Source organism: Papio anubis, chromosome X (genome assembly GCF_008728515.1).
Source record: "Papio anubis isolate 15944 chromosome X, Panubis1.0, whole genome shotgun sequence".
NCBI lineage: Eukaryota > Metazoa > Chordata > Mammalia > Primates > Cercopithecidae > Papio > Papio anubis.
Window position 1 is genome coordinate 71,604,913 of NC_044996.1, and position 19,106 is coordinate 71,624,018.

Here is a 19,106-nt window from a genome sequence, read left to right on the forward strand (position 1 = left end):
TATTCTAGAAATCCTTGCCTTCTGTTTTCTGAAACGGTCGTCTGATTTAGTGTTTAGTGTTTTACTCGTAATTTTGAACACAAAGGAAGGTGCTTTTTTCTTAAAGCTGCTGGCAGTTAAGTATTGACGTATCCTGATCTGAAATGTCATTTAAAAAAGAATCTGTACATGAAGCTTCTTGGTCAGTTTATGTTGAACTGTAAGGTTTTTGAATATGGCATTTAAAATATAACACTCTCAATTTTCCAGAATTTTAAGTAATAATAGAGGGAAAATTTTGAAGTTGTGATTGTTTCTGAATTTTGGTCTGGGCCCTTTATTTTCTGCTTCCTAGTTGGCTGTTACCATATAATAGAATTAGATTTGCTTCTTGCAATTCTTCTTAAGGTAGATAATTTGAATAATACAGACGTCCTTTCATTTGTGGTGACCCTATTGAGTTGTTGGCTAATTTATTGCTTCCGCCTTGGAGCATTATTGGGGACAACAGAGTAATCAGGGTTGTGTGTATTTAAATGAACAGTTCTTGTTAATCTGTAAGTTTTATATATTGAAATGGTGATTTGGAAACTTTTTAAAAACTACAAAGATTTTAAAATCATTTTTAGGAGACTCCTATCGTAAGATTGAACCAGGGCCTGGTGTGGTGGCTCATGCCTGTAATCCCAGCACTTTGAGAGGCTGAGGCAGGCGGATCACTTGAGGTCAGGAGTTTAAGACCAGCCTGGCTAACATGGTGAAACCCCGTTTCTACTAAAAGTACAAACATTAGCCGGGTGTGGTAGCTCATGTCTGTAATTCCAGCTACTCAGGAGGCTGAGGCATGAGAAATGCTTGAGCCCTGGAAGCAGAGGTCGCTGTGAGCTGGAATCGCACTACTGCACTCCAGCCTGGGTGACTGAGACTGTCTGAAAAAAAAAAGAAAAAAAGAAAAGACTGAACCAAAGTTATAAATATGTTTAGGTGTGGTATATAGTTTTACATTTATTTTGCATTTTCATCTGTAAAACTGAAAGCACCAGTTAGTGCTTACATTTGGAATGACATAAATTGTATTACTCTCATTTTATATGCAAAATACTAGAAGTAATTTTATGCTTTTTATGAAAAAACTTTTATAAAGATTGTTTGTTATTGTCCTTAAAAAGTATACATACATCTATGATTATATGTTGTTGTAAGAACTTGCATCTGCATATAACACATTCAAGTTCAAAAGTGTTTTCACATTGTCTCATTTGATCCTCACCAATTACTTTAAAACACTGTATGTAAATTCCAGATATACCTGTATTCTTTTCTTAACCAGCTGTTGTTCTCCAATTACTAATAATATATTAAATTGTCAATGAGAACAGCAGAATGATCTTTGAGTGCTGGTAGCATAGTTATTGCATCTATAAGTGTGGAAGCAGTTTAAGCATGTGTGATTTATTAACTGCCGTGTGGACATAGCCATAGTTAGGAAGAATAGGATGCATCATGGGATATCAAAAAGCATTCTCTGCTCAACCCCAGTGCAGTGTATTGTGCATATAATGCTTAACTGATAGGTATTATGACAGATAGAGGTCAATATCTGGAAATCAGTATTCCTGACTACTCCTGACTACTGACTTGCTTGAGCCACCACGTGCTTTCTGAAATATGTTGGCTTTAGTTATTTGTCTAGATTGATCCTTGGCATTTTTTTTTCCACATATGGGCTCTAAGGAACGTACTTTCAATGATTTAAAATCCTTTTGGAGATTTATCATTAATCTTAGGATAACTGGTATCTCAGTACAAATGAGATATTGTGAAAGTAAAGAGAGCTGGTGTTAGGGACTAACTAATACTTTGGATTCAGTGAATTTGCCTTAATGAAATTTTGCCCTGAGCATCTTTGTCACATTTGAATATTAGTTTTAGTTCCTGTGTTTTAGTTTTTGTTTTACTACTGATGTTGATTACTGATTGATTAATGAACACTTTCCTTTTGGTAGGCAGCAAAATAGTATTCTAAAAAGGCAGTTTAGTGTTTGTGTCATAATTTAGAGATGACCTTGCTTGACATTTCTTACGTGGGATTTTGTGAGTAGTAGAAAAGTCCCTAATATTTAGTATTTAGTAAATATTTAGTATTTACTTGTTGAGTGACCCTAGGGAAATTACTTAAGCTCTCAGAGATTGAATTTCCTCAATTATAAAATGAAAATTTCCCATTTGTTGTGGGGAACAAGTTAGTTAAAGGTGAAAGAATGCGTTTTGTTAATTGTAAAATGCTGTGCAAATGAATTGTTCACTACATTTTAAAATTAGGGATAGAGAGACCGAACAACCAGCATGGAAATCTGGAGAACTATGACCACAGATGTTATATTTTCTTAGTTGATGAAATATCACCCCCTAATTTTCTTAATTTTTTAAAATTTATTTTTATTTTTTTAAGATGGAGTCTTGCTCTGTCGCTCAGGCTGGAGTGCAGTGGCGCTATCTTGGATCACTGCAACCTCCGCCTCCCAGGTACAAGTGATTCTCTTTCCTCAGTCTCCCGAGTAGCTGGGATTATAGGCGTGCACCACCAGGCCTGGGTAATTTTTGTATTTTCAGTAGAGATGGGGTTTCACCATGTTGGCCAAGGCCAGCATTGAACTCCTGACCTCCAGTGATCCACCCACCTCGACCTCCTAAAGTGTTGGGATTACAGGCATGAGTCACCATTCCTGGCCCTTAATATTTTTATAAAGTAAGGGGCATATAAAACAGTACTATAAAAAAAGAATATTTAAAATGTTAGGGTCAGAATTGAACTCAGAATGAGTGAGCTGTGTCTGTGTTAACACAAACATGAATGTATGTCAAAAGATATTTAGTGTAATTTGCATAGGTGTAGTACTCACTTTTTTAAAAAACAAATAGGAAGTTTATTGTGAGTCTTTCAGATGTCTTGCAGGGATTCTCAACCCTTCTGATTGTATCCTGAATTTATTTTCTATATATTATTGAGATTTATTTGTTTATTGAGACAGAGTTTCGCTCTGTGACCCAGGCTAGAGTGAAGTGGCAGTCACTGCAACCTCCACTTCCCTGGCTCAAGCCGTTCTCCTGCCCTAGCTTCCAGAGTAGCTGGGATTACAGGCATGCACCACCACGCCCAGCTAATTTTTTGTATTTTTAGTAGACATGGGGTTTCATCATGTTGGCCAGGCTGGTCTTGAACTCCTGACCTCAAGTGATCAGCCCACCTAGGCCTCCCAAAGTGCTGGGATTACAAGCATGAGCCACCACGCCTGGCCTATTTACTCGTATTTTAAGTTACCCTGTTTAAGGTGTTTTCTCGGCTGGGCTCGGTGGCTCATGCCTGTAATCCCAGCACTTTGGGAGGCCTAGGTGGGTGGATCATGAGGTCGGGAGTTCAAGACCAGCCTGGCTAAGATGATGAAACCCTTTCTCTACTAAAAATACAGAAAATTAGCCAGGCTCGGTGACAGGCGCCTGTAATCCCAGCTACTCTAGAGGCTGAGGCAGGAGAATCCATTGAATTTGGAGGGTGGGGGTTGCAGTGAGCAGAGATCTGGCCACTGCCCCCCAGCCTGGGTGGCAGAGTGAGACTCCGTCTCAAAAAAAAAAAAAAAAAAAAGATGTTTTCTCATGCCCTTTAGTATGTGCCATTGTGCTTTACAGTTAGCTGAGTGTCAATTATTTGTTCAGTTTTCTTAACTTTTCTTAGAAACATGGTATATGTATTTTTGGTTTATTTTATCTGCTAGTTGGTACTGAGTTCTTTTGTTGGACTTTGCTGAGCACCTACTAGAATGTGGGTGGGTCCCCTGTCCTTGTCTTAATTTCATCTACCCTCAGGCTATAGTGCTTTTAAGTGCTTTCTTGAGATAGTATAATCCAGAGAATACTTGACCCTAGGAGGGTCGCTTCTGGTTGTCTCTTTCTTGAGGAAATCTTACAACTAATAAAAAGAAAAAGAAATGCTCTGCATAATGATTAGCATTTTCAAAGGAGAGTGATAGGAAGTTTTAACATTTTGTAAGTGCGACTAGAGAAAGGCCTGCCTGCTGTCTTCTTTTTTTTTTCCTGCCCGGTTTTTCACTTCTCTTTCAAATTCAGCAACCATTAAAACACAGCATTTGATTTAGGTTATTGTAGACATGAAAAACAGAAAACCCAGTTTTTTTTTATGTTTGCTTTTATGTGCAAAGAGAAAAACCAGTTAATTTTTTATGTTTTCTTCCAGTCTTGTTTTTTTTTTTTTTTTTTGGTACAAGTATTTCTATATATATATATATATATATATATATTTTTGGAGACAACATCTCACTCTGTTACCCAGGCTGGAGTGCAGTGGCTGGATCATGGCTCACTGCAGCCTTGACCTCCTGGGCTCAATCGATCCTCCCACCTCAGCCTCTGAGTAGATGGGACTATAGGCGTGCACCATCATGCCTGGCTAATAATTTTATGTTTTGTAAAGACGGGGTCTCACTTTTTTTTTGCCCAAGCTGGTCTTGATTTCTTGGGCTCAAGCGGTCCTCCTGGGATTACAGACCTGAGCCACTGTACCCTGGGGTTTTTCATTTAAAAAAAAAGGCCTTCTTAATAAGTATATATTATGCGCTAGCTACCATGCAAAATTTTACTGGGTTGGGGTGCCTTTCTCTTTGTTTGGAATGCCCTCCTTTCTCTTTCTGTCTTGTGAACTTTTCATATATTTTTCAAGGGTGAAACTGGACATGAACCCTTAAACCTCTACGCAAAATTAGGTGTACCTTACTTCTTTGCTTCTTTAGTTCTCTGTACTGACCTCTGGGCACTTGCAGCTTTAATTTGTTTCTACTTACTATTTTGTTTGCTCCTCTGAGACTATGGGTTCCCTTAGGGCAGCGATTTAATCTTTCCATTGCTTTCCTATACTTTAAATGGCTGAATGAATGCATGAGTGAATGACTGTGTTTGTCCTAACCGAATTTTAGGAGATAGTTATCATTACTCTTTTACAGATGAGGAAGTTCGGGCTGAGAGGCTAAGAAACTTTGCCTATGGTCACATAAGTAGTAACTGGGGATGCTGCAAAGATTCAAATCAGTCTCTCTACTAGATCATACTACCAAAAAAGAGTAACAGCTAGTAAATTGTAGAGCCTGAATAATCCAGGCTCTCAGACTTCAAAGTACCCTGCTTATCTCTGTAGTACACTTACATTGATATAAAGCTTTGCTGTATTTTTCAAAATCCATTTTGTTTTCTGTCTCTAAAGAGCAAAATATTACGTGACTAACTTTTGTATATGCCTGTTCTGTCCTCTAAATGAATCAATCAATCCCAGGCAAAATGTTACATTTTACTTTTTGAGCATGCAATCCCAGTTTGCTTCTTCATTTAGCTTCTGTAGCCACAGTCTTGGAAAACAAATAGCTTATTCTCTGCTATATTTGTTTTTTAGAGTTACTTGTCTGATACTATTATTTTTAAAAGCCAGGGTAAACAAATACTTTTGCTGTTTGAAAATTAGTATTTCAAATGTAGCTCCTGGTGCAGTTCTGGCCTCCTGAGATTCGCTACCTTTCACGTTTTATTCAGTGCCCAGCTGGATTTCTTTTAACTAATTATGATGAATAGTATCATCTCAGTGAGTTTTCTGGTTTTCTCAGTTGTCATAATGATTCTGAAGTATGGTAATTCAGTTATTAGATTTGCTCTTTAGGTCAGCCAGTCTAACTATCAAGAAGGTTTATAATCTAGGGTTAATTTAATGTCTTTCAGTTTATTCAGATTTACAGTTCTCATTGCTTTGCAGCTTTGTGTTAATGATCTCTATCATCAATTTTTCAACTGCCTTAAGGGGACAGTAGTAGAAAGAGCAGTGGGCAGAGAAACCCAGATTCCTGTCTTGTTTCATTGTAACAATTGGACAAGGCACTTTACTTCTGGATCTGTTCTCTCTTCTGTGAGGTGTGGGGTTAGGTTGATTATACATAGGGATCCTTTCATTTCAGAGATTCTATAATTTAACTTTTAGAGCTGTTTTATAGAATAATACAGAAGTTTGAATTATACTCTTAACAAAAACCTTTTTTAGTAGAGATGGAGGTCTCACTATGTTGCCCAGGATGGTCTGGAACTCCTGGCCTCAAAGTGATCCTCCCGCCTCTGTCTCCCAAGTGCTGAGATTACAGGCATGAGCCACCACACCCGGCCTCGTATTATACTCTGTTTTTTTTTCCCCCGTATTATACACTTAAACTTTGTTTATAGAGAATGTTTTTCTTCTGCAAGCCTCAGAGCACTTAACTGTTCCGAGTTGGCCATTATATTCCAGAGAGATAAATGTAGTTAAATGACTGAAATTAGAATGTTTGAGCTTTAAACAAAAAGAGTGATTTATAATATTAAGACATTAATTTTATAGGCCATTATATAACAATATAGATTTATTTAAACAGCACTCCAGCCTGGGCGACAGAGCAAGACTCCGTCTCAAAAAAAAAAAAAAAAAAAAAAAAAAAAAATTAAAAAAAAAAAAAAAAAAAATTCAGGGTAGGTAAGAGTTCTTATGTCTGAAAAGATCACCTTTAAAAAGTTCCAGCTTTTATGAAAAGCAAATGGATTCAAGTAAGCAGTTAACTACCCTTATAAGACCTAAAGTTTGATTTAGAAGAAACATTTTAAGAACTACATCGATATAGTTTGGAAGCCTGCTAAAGTGGTTTGAAGGAGAAGCTAGCTATCATGTTTAAACTCAAAAGATTGTTATTGCCATTATTTTGATCGAATCTGTTTCTCTAGTGTTATAATCATATTTTATTTATTTATTTATTTATTTTTGAGGTGGAGTCTCGCTCTGTCGCCCAGTCTGGAGTGCAGTGGCGTGATCTCGGCTCACTGCAACTTCTGCCTCCCGAGTTCAAGTGATTCTCCTGCCTCAGCCTCCCGAGGAGCTGGGACTACAGGCGCCCACAACCATGCCCAGCTAATTTTTTTTATTTTTAGTAGAGACGGGGTTTCACCGTGTTAGCCAGGATGGCCTCGATCTTCTGACCCCGTGATCCACCCGCCTTGGCCTCCCAAAGTGCTGGGATTACAGGGGTGAACCACCGCACCCAGCCATACAATCAGATTTTTATTGATTTTAGAGAAAAGGACATTTTCATGTAACTGCTTAGAAATCAAGCAGTTTTCTTTTTTTTTTTTTTTTTTTTGAGGCCCAGGTCTGTGGCTCTGTCGCCAGACTCAGGTGTGGCGGGATCTCCAGCTCACCTGCAAGCTCCGCCCCGAGGTTTCACGCCGATCTCCTGCCTCCAGCCCCTCCCCGAGTAGCTGGGACTATAGAGCCCGCCCGCTTCGCCGGCCTAGTTTTTGTATTTTTAGTAGAGGCGGGGGGTTTCACCCGTGTTAGCTAGGATAGTCTCGATCTCCTGACCTAAGTGATCCAGCCGATCATTTCCCAAAGTGCTGGGATTACAGGCGAGCCACCCTTGACCTGAAATCAAAGCAGTTTTCTATTGTATAGAGTGAAAATCAAACTTGTTTATTGTACAAGTCTTTAAAGGGATAGTTAGGAGTAAATTGTATTTGCTGAATATATAGACCTCATTTATGACCATTAATGATCCTGTATTTTTGAATTATTACTGAGTGATTGATAAATCTTTTTATATAATTAGCTGAAAATCAAGCATCATTGTTTCAATAAAATGAAATAGACAGGGAGCTTAAGATATCAGTTTAAGATATAACTCCAACAAATTTTCTTTCTATAGGAGGGTAATGCTAAAAATTCTAATTATATAACTCCCATTTTCTGGATTGTATATGCTAAATATGTTGTATTTCTAGGGTAGTTAAGTGAAGTTTTTATGTAACAACTGAATATCTTGAGTTGGTCCAGAGGATTAAAAAAAGTAATTACCAGTAAAGATGTCAACTACTACTCTATGTAGAAGCCCTCTTACAGCATTTACTTGATGAAAAAATAATGACTGATAACAGAAGCCCAGTTTATCTAAGACAGTTTTGGGAAAAAAGACATAAGCTGTTATAGTTGTTAATATGCAGCACTTAAGAGTTTTTTTCCAGATACATATTTTAAGGGTACTAATTATGTTTGCATATAGTCATATTTAGGAAATGCCTTAATGTACAGGGTGTGAATTATAAACTAGGATTTTAGGATATCACTCTGTAGATGACAGGAAATGATTTATTCTTATTTTTATTTTTGTTTTTTTTTTTTTTGTAGATATAGGGTCCTGCTATGTTTACCAGGCTAGTCTCGAACTCCTAGCTTCAAGCAATCCTCCCTCCTTGGCCTCCCAAAGTGCTGGGATTACAGGCGTGAGCCACCGTTCCCAGCCATGAAGTATTTTTTAGATTGAATTATCAGCTGCATTGACTTTAATATTACCTCTATATTTTTTTTAAACATAGCTCTGTATAGTTATTTGCTTGGAAGAAAAACTAAAGATGTGAGAATTAATGGATAGAATTTACTTAATCCTCTGTCCTGATGCATAAACTAAACCCTGGAGACGCAAATCTGAAATAATCTGATTACCATTCTTCCTGAGCATCATGACAGTTGCACAGGCTTCACTTATTTTGGTAGATTCAAATTGTCTTTTGAAGGAACTTACCAAAGATATATAGCAGGATATAATTTAAAACAAAAATAATCACGGGTGATACACTCATGTTACCAGAATTCTGAATACATGTTTGACTGTGGTTCTTTGACCTGTGTTTCCTAGGAAATCAAAAAAGGCAACCTGATACGAGAATTTGAGATTTTTCCTCCAGGAATTCTTACAATAACATCGATTAGGCTGGGCGCAGTGGCTCACACCTGTAATCCCAGCACTTTGGGAGGCCGAAGCGGGCGGATCACGGGGTCAGGAGTTCGAGACCAGCCTGGCCAACATGGTGAAACCCCGTCTCTACTACAAATACAGAAATTAGCTGGACATGGTGGCTTACACCTGTAATCCCAGCTACTCTGGAGGCTAAGGCAGGAGAATCACTTGAACCCGGGAGGCGGAGGTTGCAGTGAGCCGAGATTATGCCACTGCGTTCCAGCCTGGGTGACAGAGCAAGACCCCGACTCAAAAAAACAAAAACATTGATTATAATTAGACTTTACTTTGATTTTTATTCATTTATTCAACAAATATTTATTTAGTCCCGCTTTATGCCCAGCACTTTTTTGGGTGCTAGGAATACAGCATTGAAGAAAACATACAAAATATCTTCTCCTGTGGTGATTGCCAGAGATGATTTAGAAAATTATTCTTTTGTGTTTTATTGTTGTTCTTTTTTTTTGGAGATAGGGTCACCCAGGGGCTGGAGTGCAGTGACAGGAACACAGCTCACTGCAGCCTTGACCTTGTGGGCTCAAGCAATCCTCCCACTGCAGTCTCCGAGTAGCTGGGACTACAGGCGTGTCACCATGCCCAGCTACTTTTTGTTGTTGTTGTTCTTTTTTTTTTTTTCACTTATTTTCATTCAGAGCTATAATTTTTACATTTTTTGTAGGGATGAGATCTCACTATGTTGCCCAGGCTGATCTTGAACTGCAGGGCTCAAGTGATTCTCCTACCTTTGCCTCCCAAAGTGCTGGGATTACAGGCATGAGACACTGTTCCTAGCCCTTTGTTGTTCTTGATTGACTTGGTGGTAATACTATTGATGTGTGTCCTATTCAATGGCATATACACATACACACATGCATATGTATATATACATATATACACATACATATATAGATACGCATATGTATTTGTACATATACACATACATATATATGTGTATATACATATATGTGTATATATGCCACTGAATATATATACACACGTGTGTGTATATTGTATATATGTATATACATATGTATATGTATACATGTATATACACACGTGTGTGTGTGTGTATATATACACACACACAATTATAGCACTTACAAAAATTGACATTGTAACCAGAAGTAGATTTTAGGACCTATTTCAAGATAAGGATGTAAATGTTTACTTTATCTAAAAGATTTTTAATATTCTGGTTTTTCTGTTTATTGTTTTAACAATTAAGTATTTATGAAACACCTCAGGGATTTATACATTAGCTTAATTTAAAAATGCAACACAATTTTTGTTGTTTTATAGTTTCATTCTTATCTATATGTGGTATCTAATGTCCAGAATTTTACTTGGTTTTTTTAAAAACAAGTTTTTGTTTCAAGGAATTTTGGCTACATAGCTGAGTTATTTAAAGCATAGTATTTATAACATTGTTAGTTTTATACCCTTTTGGAAACAAGTTAACTTTAATAGGAAAAACAATTTTGCTTTATGGGTTGTGGGTTTGGTGCAAGCAATGCCTTTCACTTGTATTCTTATCATTTGTATAGAATCTAGGTATTCTGGTTTTGGATCAGTTCGTCACTACTGATTGAATCAAGTAATAGAGAGTTTACTCATCACTTGTGTGCTTGTTTGATTTTGGCATGTTTGGCCAGGCGCGGTGGCTCACGCCTGTAATCCCAGCACTTTGGGAGGCCGAGATGGGTGGATCACTAGGTCAGGAGATCGAGACCATCCTGGCTAACATGGTGAAACCCCGTCTCTACTAAAAATACAAAAAACTAGCCGGGCGTGGTGGCGGGCGCCTGTAGTCCCAGCTACTCGGGAGGCTGAGGCAGGAGAATGGCCTGAACCCGGGAGGCGGAGCTTGCAGTGAGCTGAGATCCGGCCACTGCACTCCAGCCTGGGCCACAGAGCAAGACTCCGTCTCAAAAAAAAAAAAAAAAAAAAAAAAAAAAGATTTTGGCATGTTAGTTGCTTTATAACACTTATTTCATAAGATTAACAGCTAAGCAAATGACTTTATCAAGACATTTAAATGTATATTAGAGTGCCATGCCATGTAAATGTTGTCATATCATTTAAATGTGCTTATTTTGTGACCGTTTCTTAAATTTGGTTAATTATTAAATATTTAAAATTTTCTCTTCCTGATTCCATATGTATATGGAATATGCACACACACATACACACATATATGTATTTTTGTTTGTTTGTTTTTGTTTTTGTTTTTGTTTTTTTAGTCGAGGTCTTTCTCTCTCACCCAGGCTGGAGTGTGGTGGTGCAGTCTCGGCTCACTGCAACCTCTGCCTCTGGGGCTCAAGTGATCCTCTCACCTCAGCCTCCCGAATAGCTGAGACTACAGGTGCAGCCACCATACCCAGCTAATGTTTGTATTTTTTGTAGAAATGGGGTTTTGTTGTGTGGCCGAGGCTGGTATCAAACTCCTGGGCTCAAGCCATCCACCTGCCTTGGCCTCTAAAAGTGCTGGGATTATCTGCCTGAGCTACTGCACCTGGCTCTGATTCCATGTTTTATTTATTTTTATTTTTTTATTTCTTTTTTTGAGTCAGAGTCTTGCTCTGTTGCTCAGATGGGAGTGCAGTCGCCCAATCTTGGCTCACTGCAACCTCCACCTACTGGGTTCAAGTGATTCTCCTGCCTCAGCCTCCTGAGTAACTGGGGTTAGAGGTGCGCAGCAACATGCCTGGCTAATTTTGTATTTTTAGTAGAGACGGGGTTTCACCATGTTGGCCAGGCTGGTCTCGAATTTCTGACCTCAAGTGATCGACCTGCCTCAGCCTCCCAAAGTTTTGGGATTACAGGCATGAGCCACCATGCCCAGGCCTGATTCTATATTTTAAAACTGTACTTTGCTCTATAATGGAACAGTTTAGTAGTAGAATAGATTTATATTTTTAAACCAAATAAATGTGTTTTTCCTGTGTACTTTTTTAGGTGGCAGCAAATGCACACATTCCTCCAGACTACCTCCTTAAAATTTGTGAGAGAATTGGTCCTTTACTAGATAAAGAGATCCCTCAGAGTGTTCCTGGGGTACAGACATTATTAGGTGTCGGTCGGCAGTCTCTGCTACGGGATGCCAAAGGTGAGATTTTCAGAATTTAGAACTGTGATATCGGAGGAAGGAGTGGAGAGTAGCTTATTTTTAGGTTGAGTAAATGTTCCCATGCTTTTCTAAATACTAGTTTTTCTTATCTTGCCAATGTTGTTTTTATTTTCTTAGTGTACAAGTAAATTTTTAGAGACCTAAAAAGGAGTACTTTTGTGTAGAAGTGAATATATAGAGGTAAAGAATATAAAATACCTTTGTAATCATGGAATAGAGATCTCAAAGATTGCTGCTTTGATTAATACAGTATAAATACTTAACATATTCTTTCATTATAATGTTCTTACACTTTATTAGTTTTGATAATGTCATCCTAATGATACTGTGCTTTTTGTAACAGGTAAATGAAAATTATATGTACAGTTTTAATATTTGAACATATTTAAGCAAAAATATCAACCCATCAGTAATTTTTTTTTTTTTTTTTTTTTTTTGAGACGGTGTCTTGCTCTGTCACCAGGCTGGAGTGCAGTGGTGTGATCTCGGCTCACTGCAACCTCCGCCTCCCAGGTTCAAGCAATTCTCCTGCCTCAGCCTCTCCGAGTAGCTGGGACTACAGTTGTGTGCCACCTTGCCCAGCTAATTTTTGTATTTTTAGTAGAGACAGGATTTCACTATGTTGGCCAGGATGGTCTCAATCTCTTGACCTCGTGATCCGCCCGCTTTGGCCTGCCAAAGTGCTGGGATTACAGGTTTGAGCCACCACGCCTGGCCTCAGTAATTGTTAAATAAGCTTTTCTACTCTGTTCATTTTCAGTGTTTTACAGATTTTTCCCACGTTTTACCTGGAACTTCAATATGTCAAACATATAAAGTGGTATTTGATAAACATAAACATGTAAAAGTAGTCATTAAAGATGTCTATTGGAGTAATAAATACTTAAGGTCTAGCAGCCCATTTATTTCTATGTTTTGTTTAATTAGCATACTATTTTTAGAAATCCTAATTCTCCAAGATAAATAGTTGTGTAATGATACCAGATTTTAAGCATCTCATTTTATAATTTAAGGAAATTCTTAATTGAGTTTATTTGGAAGCTTTCAAGAGAGCTTTTGGCTTTTTGTTTTGAAGCCAAGTTATTAGTAATATTTAATATTTCCTTCCATTTTTTGACTTAAACATGAAAGAGAAAAAAACACAGCTCTTTATAATCAGTTACCGTCTGATATGCGGTGCTCTTATCTGTTATGACACAACTGGCAAGTATTTCATAATACGAGCATGTACCCAAGTATAAATATGCCTGAATTTTCCCTGGCATACTTGTGCTATAGTTATATCCTTGCTTATATGGTTTTATATGAGTAGACGTGTAAGCCTAAAGATCAAGAAGAACTGATGTAAACTTTAAAGCTTATTAATCTGTGATATATTTATATAAGATTCAAATATGTGCATAAAAAAAGCTTTAGTTCAAGACTAGCTTAGAAATAAAATATCCAGATGATATGTTTAGTTGTTGGTGTTTACCGGTTATAAATTTAGTTTATAACATGTTCAAATGAATACCTATTATTTTCATTTTGGTTTAATAATTAAAAATGTATTCCAACAAATGAAATTAAAATCAGACATTTGCTTCTGAGACATGGGTTAAAAAAAAGAAAAAAACAAACTGCTCAATTCCTTAGCTAACTTTGTTCTTTTTGTATAGACTGTAAGAGTACACTATGGAATGGGTCTGCTTTTGCGGCTCTACATAGAGGCAGACCTCCAGAACTACCTGTAAATTATGTGAAACCTCCAAATGTGGGTGAGTAATATACCTGTGTGTTATAAACAGGTTGTTGATTCTTTCCTTACTGAACTCAGTAGGAAGACAAAAATAGGTACCAAAATTAAATTGGAAGCATAAACAAACTGTTTACATTCCTGAGGCGTTTCATGGCTAGTCCAGATTTTTTAAACATTTTTACTTAAAGCACGTATAATGTTTTATAAAAGGTGATCTTTGTTTTCTTTATTTCATTTCATTTCACTTCTTTCTTAGCAGAAACTTTTTTTTAATATAGTATAGACGTTTTTAGCCATATGGTTGTCTATTTACATGTCTATGTGCTGAGTTTCCCAAACAAAAGTACATTATTTATATGTGTTATTTTCCAGAATTATAATGATGTTATACATTTTTATATGTCTGTATTAAGACAAAAAGTCACCTTTCTTGGTTCCAGTTTAATGAAATTCACGTCTCATTCAAATTATTCTTGGGACATCTCTGGCCAGACCATTATGAAGAAATAATAGTAGTGGTTCCCAAAGAGATCTAGATACAAAACTATTTATATTAAAGTTCGCCCTCACAAAGTATGTGCAAAACCAAGGTGCTGGGTGAGTAATTGCTCCTCTGCTCCATTACTTTCTCACTCTTCTAAAAAATTACGTTATTTTATATAGTGTATAGTACCTACAGAATATGCGTAAAATTTGAAAGGGATGAATTTCAGATAGAAAAATATGAATACTTTTTAAAAAGGAATATTTCTTATACAATAAGCTTTGTAGTTTATCCTCAGAGGTTAAGTAAATTGAAGCTAGAAATATTTCTTAAGATGTATTTAGACAAAATCATTGATTAGACATTCATAGGACTTATTCAGGGAAATTGGATACTCTGGAGTATATTCCTAAAAATACTCTTCCATAGGTTGGATGTTACTTGGAAAAGTTGAGTCTCATTGAACATGGTATTGCTAACTTTTTTTTTTTCCTTTCAAGGGTAGTTTGTTTATCCACCAGAATTTTCCAGCTTTAGTCATAATTAATATATTGAATTGAGATAACTTTTGTTATTCATGCATTTACTTATATTCAAAATACAATATTTTTAGCTATACTGTCAACATCATTTTGTTAGTGTGTTATACTTCATGGGTCACATGTGAAATGCTGAAGAGCAACCATTACAGTATTAGGTTTACGGGCTTTCTTTATCCCTTCTTCCCTTCTCTCGCTTTTTTTTTCTTTCAACTAAGCATATACTTTCAAACTTCTGCTGGTTTTGTAAAATAAACTGTTTACACAGATTGGAATCTGTTTGTTATTCTTTTAGTAATTGCTTAGGAATTGTCATGTCCCTGGCATTGATGCTTTTAAATTCATTTTAAATCTGGCATGTTATTTGGGGAGGAGCTTTTAGAACAGAGGCGATTCAATCATGATGTATTTTCACGTAGTACCTGGTACTCAAGATGCTTAAGTTTAAGTTATTTAGAATTAAAAGCCTGACAAAAACTCACTAAGATGGATATGAAATCTTCTTTCCAGTTTGTGATTTGAGGCAGTTTTCTCTTTGTGGGTCATAGTTCTCCATAGCTACTTTCAAACCAGTCAGTTTTATAGGTTGCCAATCTAAACAAAACTTAATCATGAAGGTATATCTTTTTTTTTTTTTTTTTTTTTTTGACAGAATCTCACTCCTGTCTCTTGTCACTCAGGCTAGAGTGCAGTGGCACAATCTCTGCTCACTGCAACCTCCCCCTCCCTTGTTCAAGCAATTCTTGTGCTTCAGCCCTCTGAGTAGCTGGTATTACAGGCATGCGCCACCACACCCAACTAATTTTTTTATTTTTTATTTTTAGTAGAGATGGGGCTTCATCATGATGGCCAGGCTGGTCTTGAACTCCTGGCCTCAAATGATCCACCCGCCTTGGCCTCCCAGAGTGCTTGGATTACGGGCGTGAGCCACCGCGCCTGTCTGGTATATCCTCTTGAAAGTTCTGTTGAATCTTAGAACTATAGAGAACTGACACTCTTTTTCAGGGGTGGGGGGGGGAGGTGGGAAAGGAGTTCATGGTCAAGTAAATGTGGGAAACAGCTTTTTAAAAATGGGGAAAAGTTGAATGAATGGAGGAATTTTCATATGTTAAAATGCATTGCTCACCTTAAATAGGGAGCATTTCCCAAGTAATTTAAGCATGGAAACTCTTTCCAGAATATCTGTAAGATCCTGGAAACAGATCTAGAGATACTGTAAGTTCCTGGGAATAGATTTGGGGAACTTGGTTGAAAATCCTTTTGTTTGCAGCAGAGAAACCCAAAGCTCAGAGAAGTTATTTGATTGGCCTAAGTTACATTGCTTGTCTTCTAAATAGACTATCTATCATATTCATGGTCAGATGTCACCATATTTTCTTGGTATGACAGCTTTACAATCAGATAGCTCCAAAGACAGAGTATATAGCCATGATACTTTTTTAAGTCAACTATATTAGGATATTATTGACATAAAAGGCTGTCTTCTTAAGTGTGCAATTCAATAAGTTTTGACAAATTGTATACATTTTTGTATAACCACCACCACAGTAAAAATATGGAACATTTTTATCAGCCTCAGTATCACTTGCTTAACCCCTGGAAACCAGTAATCTTTCTGTGACTGACTGTGCTTCACGTTATTTAAAATGTCATCTAAATTAAATCATGTAGTAAGTAGCCTTTTGTGTCTGTCTGATTTCACTTAGACCAGTGCTTTTGAAATTCATGCGTGTCATTTCATGTATCAGTAGTTTATTTCTTTTATTACCAAGTAGTAGTCCATTCTATGAGTTTACCATAATCTGTTCAATAATTTTGCCTATTATGGATAAAGCTATTACAAATATTCATGTACAGGTCTTTGCATGAATGTCTTTCTTTATTTCTTTGGGTAAATAAATATCTAGGTAGTGCAGTCAGTCGTTGGATCATATGTTAAATACAACTTTAACTTTATAAGAAACTGCCAAACTGTTGTGAAAGTAGCTATTATATGTTGTATTCCCACCAGCAATATATGAGATTTCTAGTTGTCCCACATTCTCACCAGCTTCTGATACTGTCAGTTGGTATCTTTTCATGTGCATATTTGCCAGTCTATAGATCTTTAGTGAAGTATTCACCCGTTTTTTAAATTGAGTTGTTTGGATTTTTTTTTTATTTTTGAATTTTGAGGTTCTTTATCTATTTTGGGTACAAATCCTTTGTATTTTGCAAATATTTTCTCTCAGTATGCAGTTGTCTCCTCCCTTCTCCCTCCTCTCCCTTCCCCTCCCCTCCCATCTTTTTTAATTGAGATGGGGTTTAGCTTTGTTGCCTAGGCTGGCCTCAAACTCCTGAGCGGAGCAATCACCTGCCTTGGCCTCCCCCTGGGATTACAGGCGTGAGCCACTGTCCCTGGCCCTATGTTATTAACAGTGTCTTTCAAAGAACAGAAATTTTTGCTGAAGTCTAATTTATCAGTTTTGTCTTTAAGATTGTACTTTTTGTGTTCAAAGAAGTATTTGCCTAACTCATGCTCACAGAGATTTTCTCCTATATTCTAGAAGTTTTATAGTTTTGTTGTATATTTAGACTTTTGATCATTTTAATTTTTATATCAGGTATGTGGTTTAGATTGAATTCCTTTTTTTAAAAAAATTTTTATTTTTGCATATGGGTGTCTAATTCCAGTATCATTTGTTGAAAAGGCCATCTTTTTCCCCATTGGATTATCGTGGCACATTTGTCGAAAATAATTTAACCATGTGTATATGAGTCTTTCTGGACTCTCTGCTATCTGAGTCTTCCAACTTTGCTCTCATTTTTAAAAAATTGTTTTGGCTTTTCCATTCCTTAGCATTTTCACATAAATTTTAGAATCAGCTTCTCAATTTCCCCAAAAAGAAGGTACTGGGGTTTTGCGATTGCACTGAATCTATAGAAACATTTTAGAATAACTGACATCTTGACAGCATTGAGCCTTCTAATCCAGGAACGTAGTATATCTCTCTATTTATGTAAATCTTTAATTTCTCTTAGCAGCGTTTTGTAGTTTTCAGTGTTGAGGTCTTAACACATCTATTGTGAAGACTTTCCCTAAGGATTTTATGGTTTTTATACTGTTTTAAATTGTATGTTTAAGATTTTTGATTTCCAGTTTGTTGCTAGTAGATAGAATTTTTTTTCTTTTTGTTTTGTTTTGTTTTGTTTTTCTGTATATTGACCTCAGTACATTTATTTACTAAATTTAATGCCTTTTTTTCCTTGAGATTCTTTGTGATTCTTTACATAGATAACCCTGTTGTCTGTAAATAAAGATAGGTTTACTTTTTCCTTTCTGATTTTATGTGCCTTCTATTTCTTTTTCTTAAATTATTGAACTGCTAGTGCCTCTACTACAATGGTGGATTAGGCTGGGTGCGGTGGCTTACGCCTGTAATTCCAGCACTTTGGGAGGCCGAGACGGGCAGATCAGGTCAGGAGTTCGAGACCAGGTTGGCTAACATGGTGAAACCCCCTCTCTACTAAAAATATAAAAATTAGCTGGGCTTGGTAGTGCATGCCTGTAATCCTAGCTACTTGGGAGGCTGAGGCAGGAGAATCGCTTGAACCTGGGAGGTGGAGGTCGCTGTAAGCCAAAATTGCACGACTGACTGCACTCCAGCCTGGGCAACAGATCAAGACTCCATATATATGTATGTATATATATAGGCAAATTAAAAGGGTGAGAGTGTACAGGTTTGCCTTGTTCCTGATCATAGGGTGAAAGCAGATCATCTTTCACCATTAAGTATAATGATAAATGCCTTTTTTTCAATTGGAGGATGTTCCCTTCTCTTCCCACTATGCAAAGAATTTGTATCATAAATGGACATGTCCCTCTTTTCATTCTGCCCATTATATTTGGAATTACATTAGTAATTTTTCAGGGCATATTTTAACTGGTATTTTATATAAAACAGTGCTACTCAATAGAACCTTCTTTGACAATGGAGATTATTGCAACTGAGAAATTAAATATTTATTTTATTTAATTTTAAGTAATTTGCAAACACATGTGGCTAGTGTCCTCTATATTGGATAGTGTAGATCTAGAATAATATGGGAACAGGTAAGCTACTCTGGATAGGTGCATACTTTGAAATCATTCTATTTTAAAGATACACGCACACATATGTTTATTGCAGCACTATTCACAATAGCAAAGACATGGAACCAACCAAACCTAGAAGCCATCTCATCCTCAGCAACAAACCTCAGCAAACTAACACAGGAACAGAAAACTACATGTTCTCACTCATAAATGGGAGCTGAACAGTGAGAACATATGGACACGGGGCGGGGGCAGAACACACACCGGGGCCTCTTGTGGGTGTGAGGGAAGGGAAAGCAT

At 36.9% G+C, this 19,106-nt stretch overlaps 1 protein-coding gene across 4 annotated transcripts in view; it reads left to right on the plus strand.

The window, feature by feature from the left end:
• The window catches only part of BRWD3 (bromodomain and WD repeat domain containing 3), a 136,124-nt gene that overhangs the window by 4,663 nt on the left and 112,355 nt on the right, over window positions 1-19,106 (plus strand). For all 4 annotated transcript variants that reach the window (XR_004180854.1, XM_003917932.3, XM_031660963.1 and 1 more), the window contains exons 5-6: window positions 11,799-11,949; window positions 13,629-13,727. Coding sequence is in view for 3 of the 4 variants with exons in the window: in XM_003917932.3 (XP_003917981.1) it covers window positions 11,799-11,949; window positions 13,629-13,727 (250 nt within the window). In the remaining variant the exon portion in view is untranslated. The remainder of the gene's footprint in view (window positions 1-11,798; window positions 11,950-13,628; window positions 13,728-19,106) is intronic.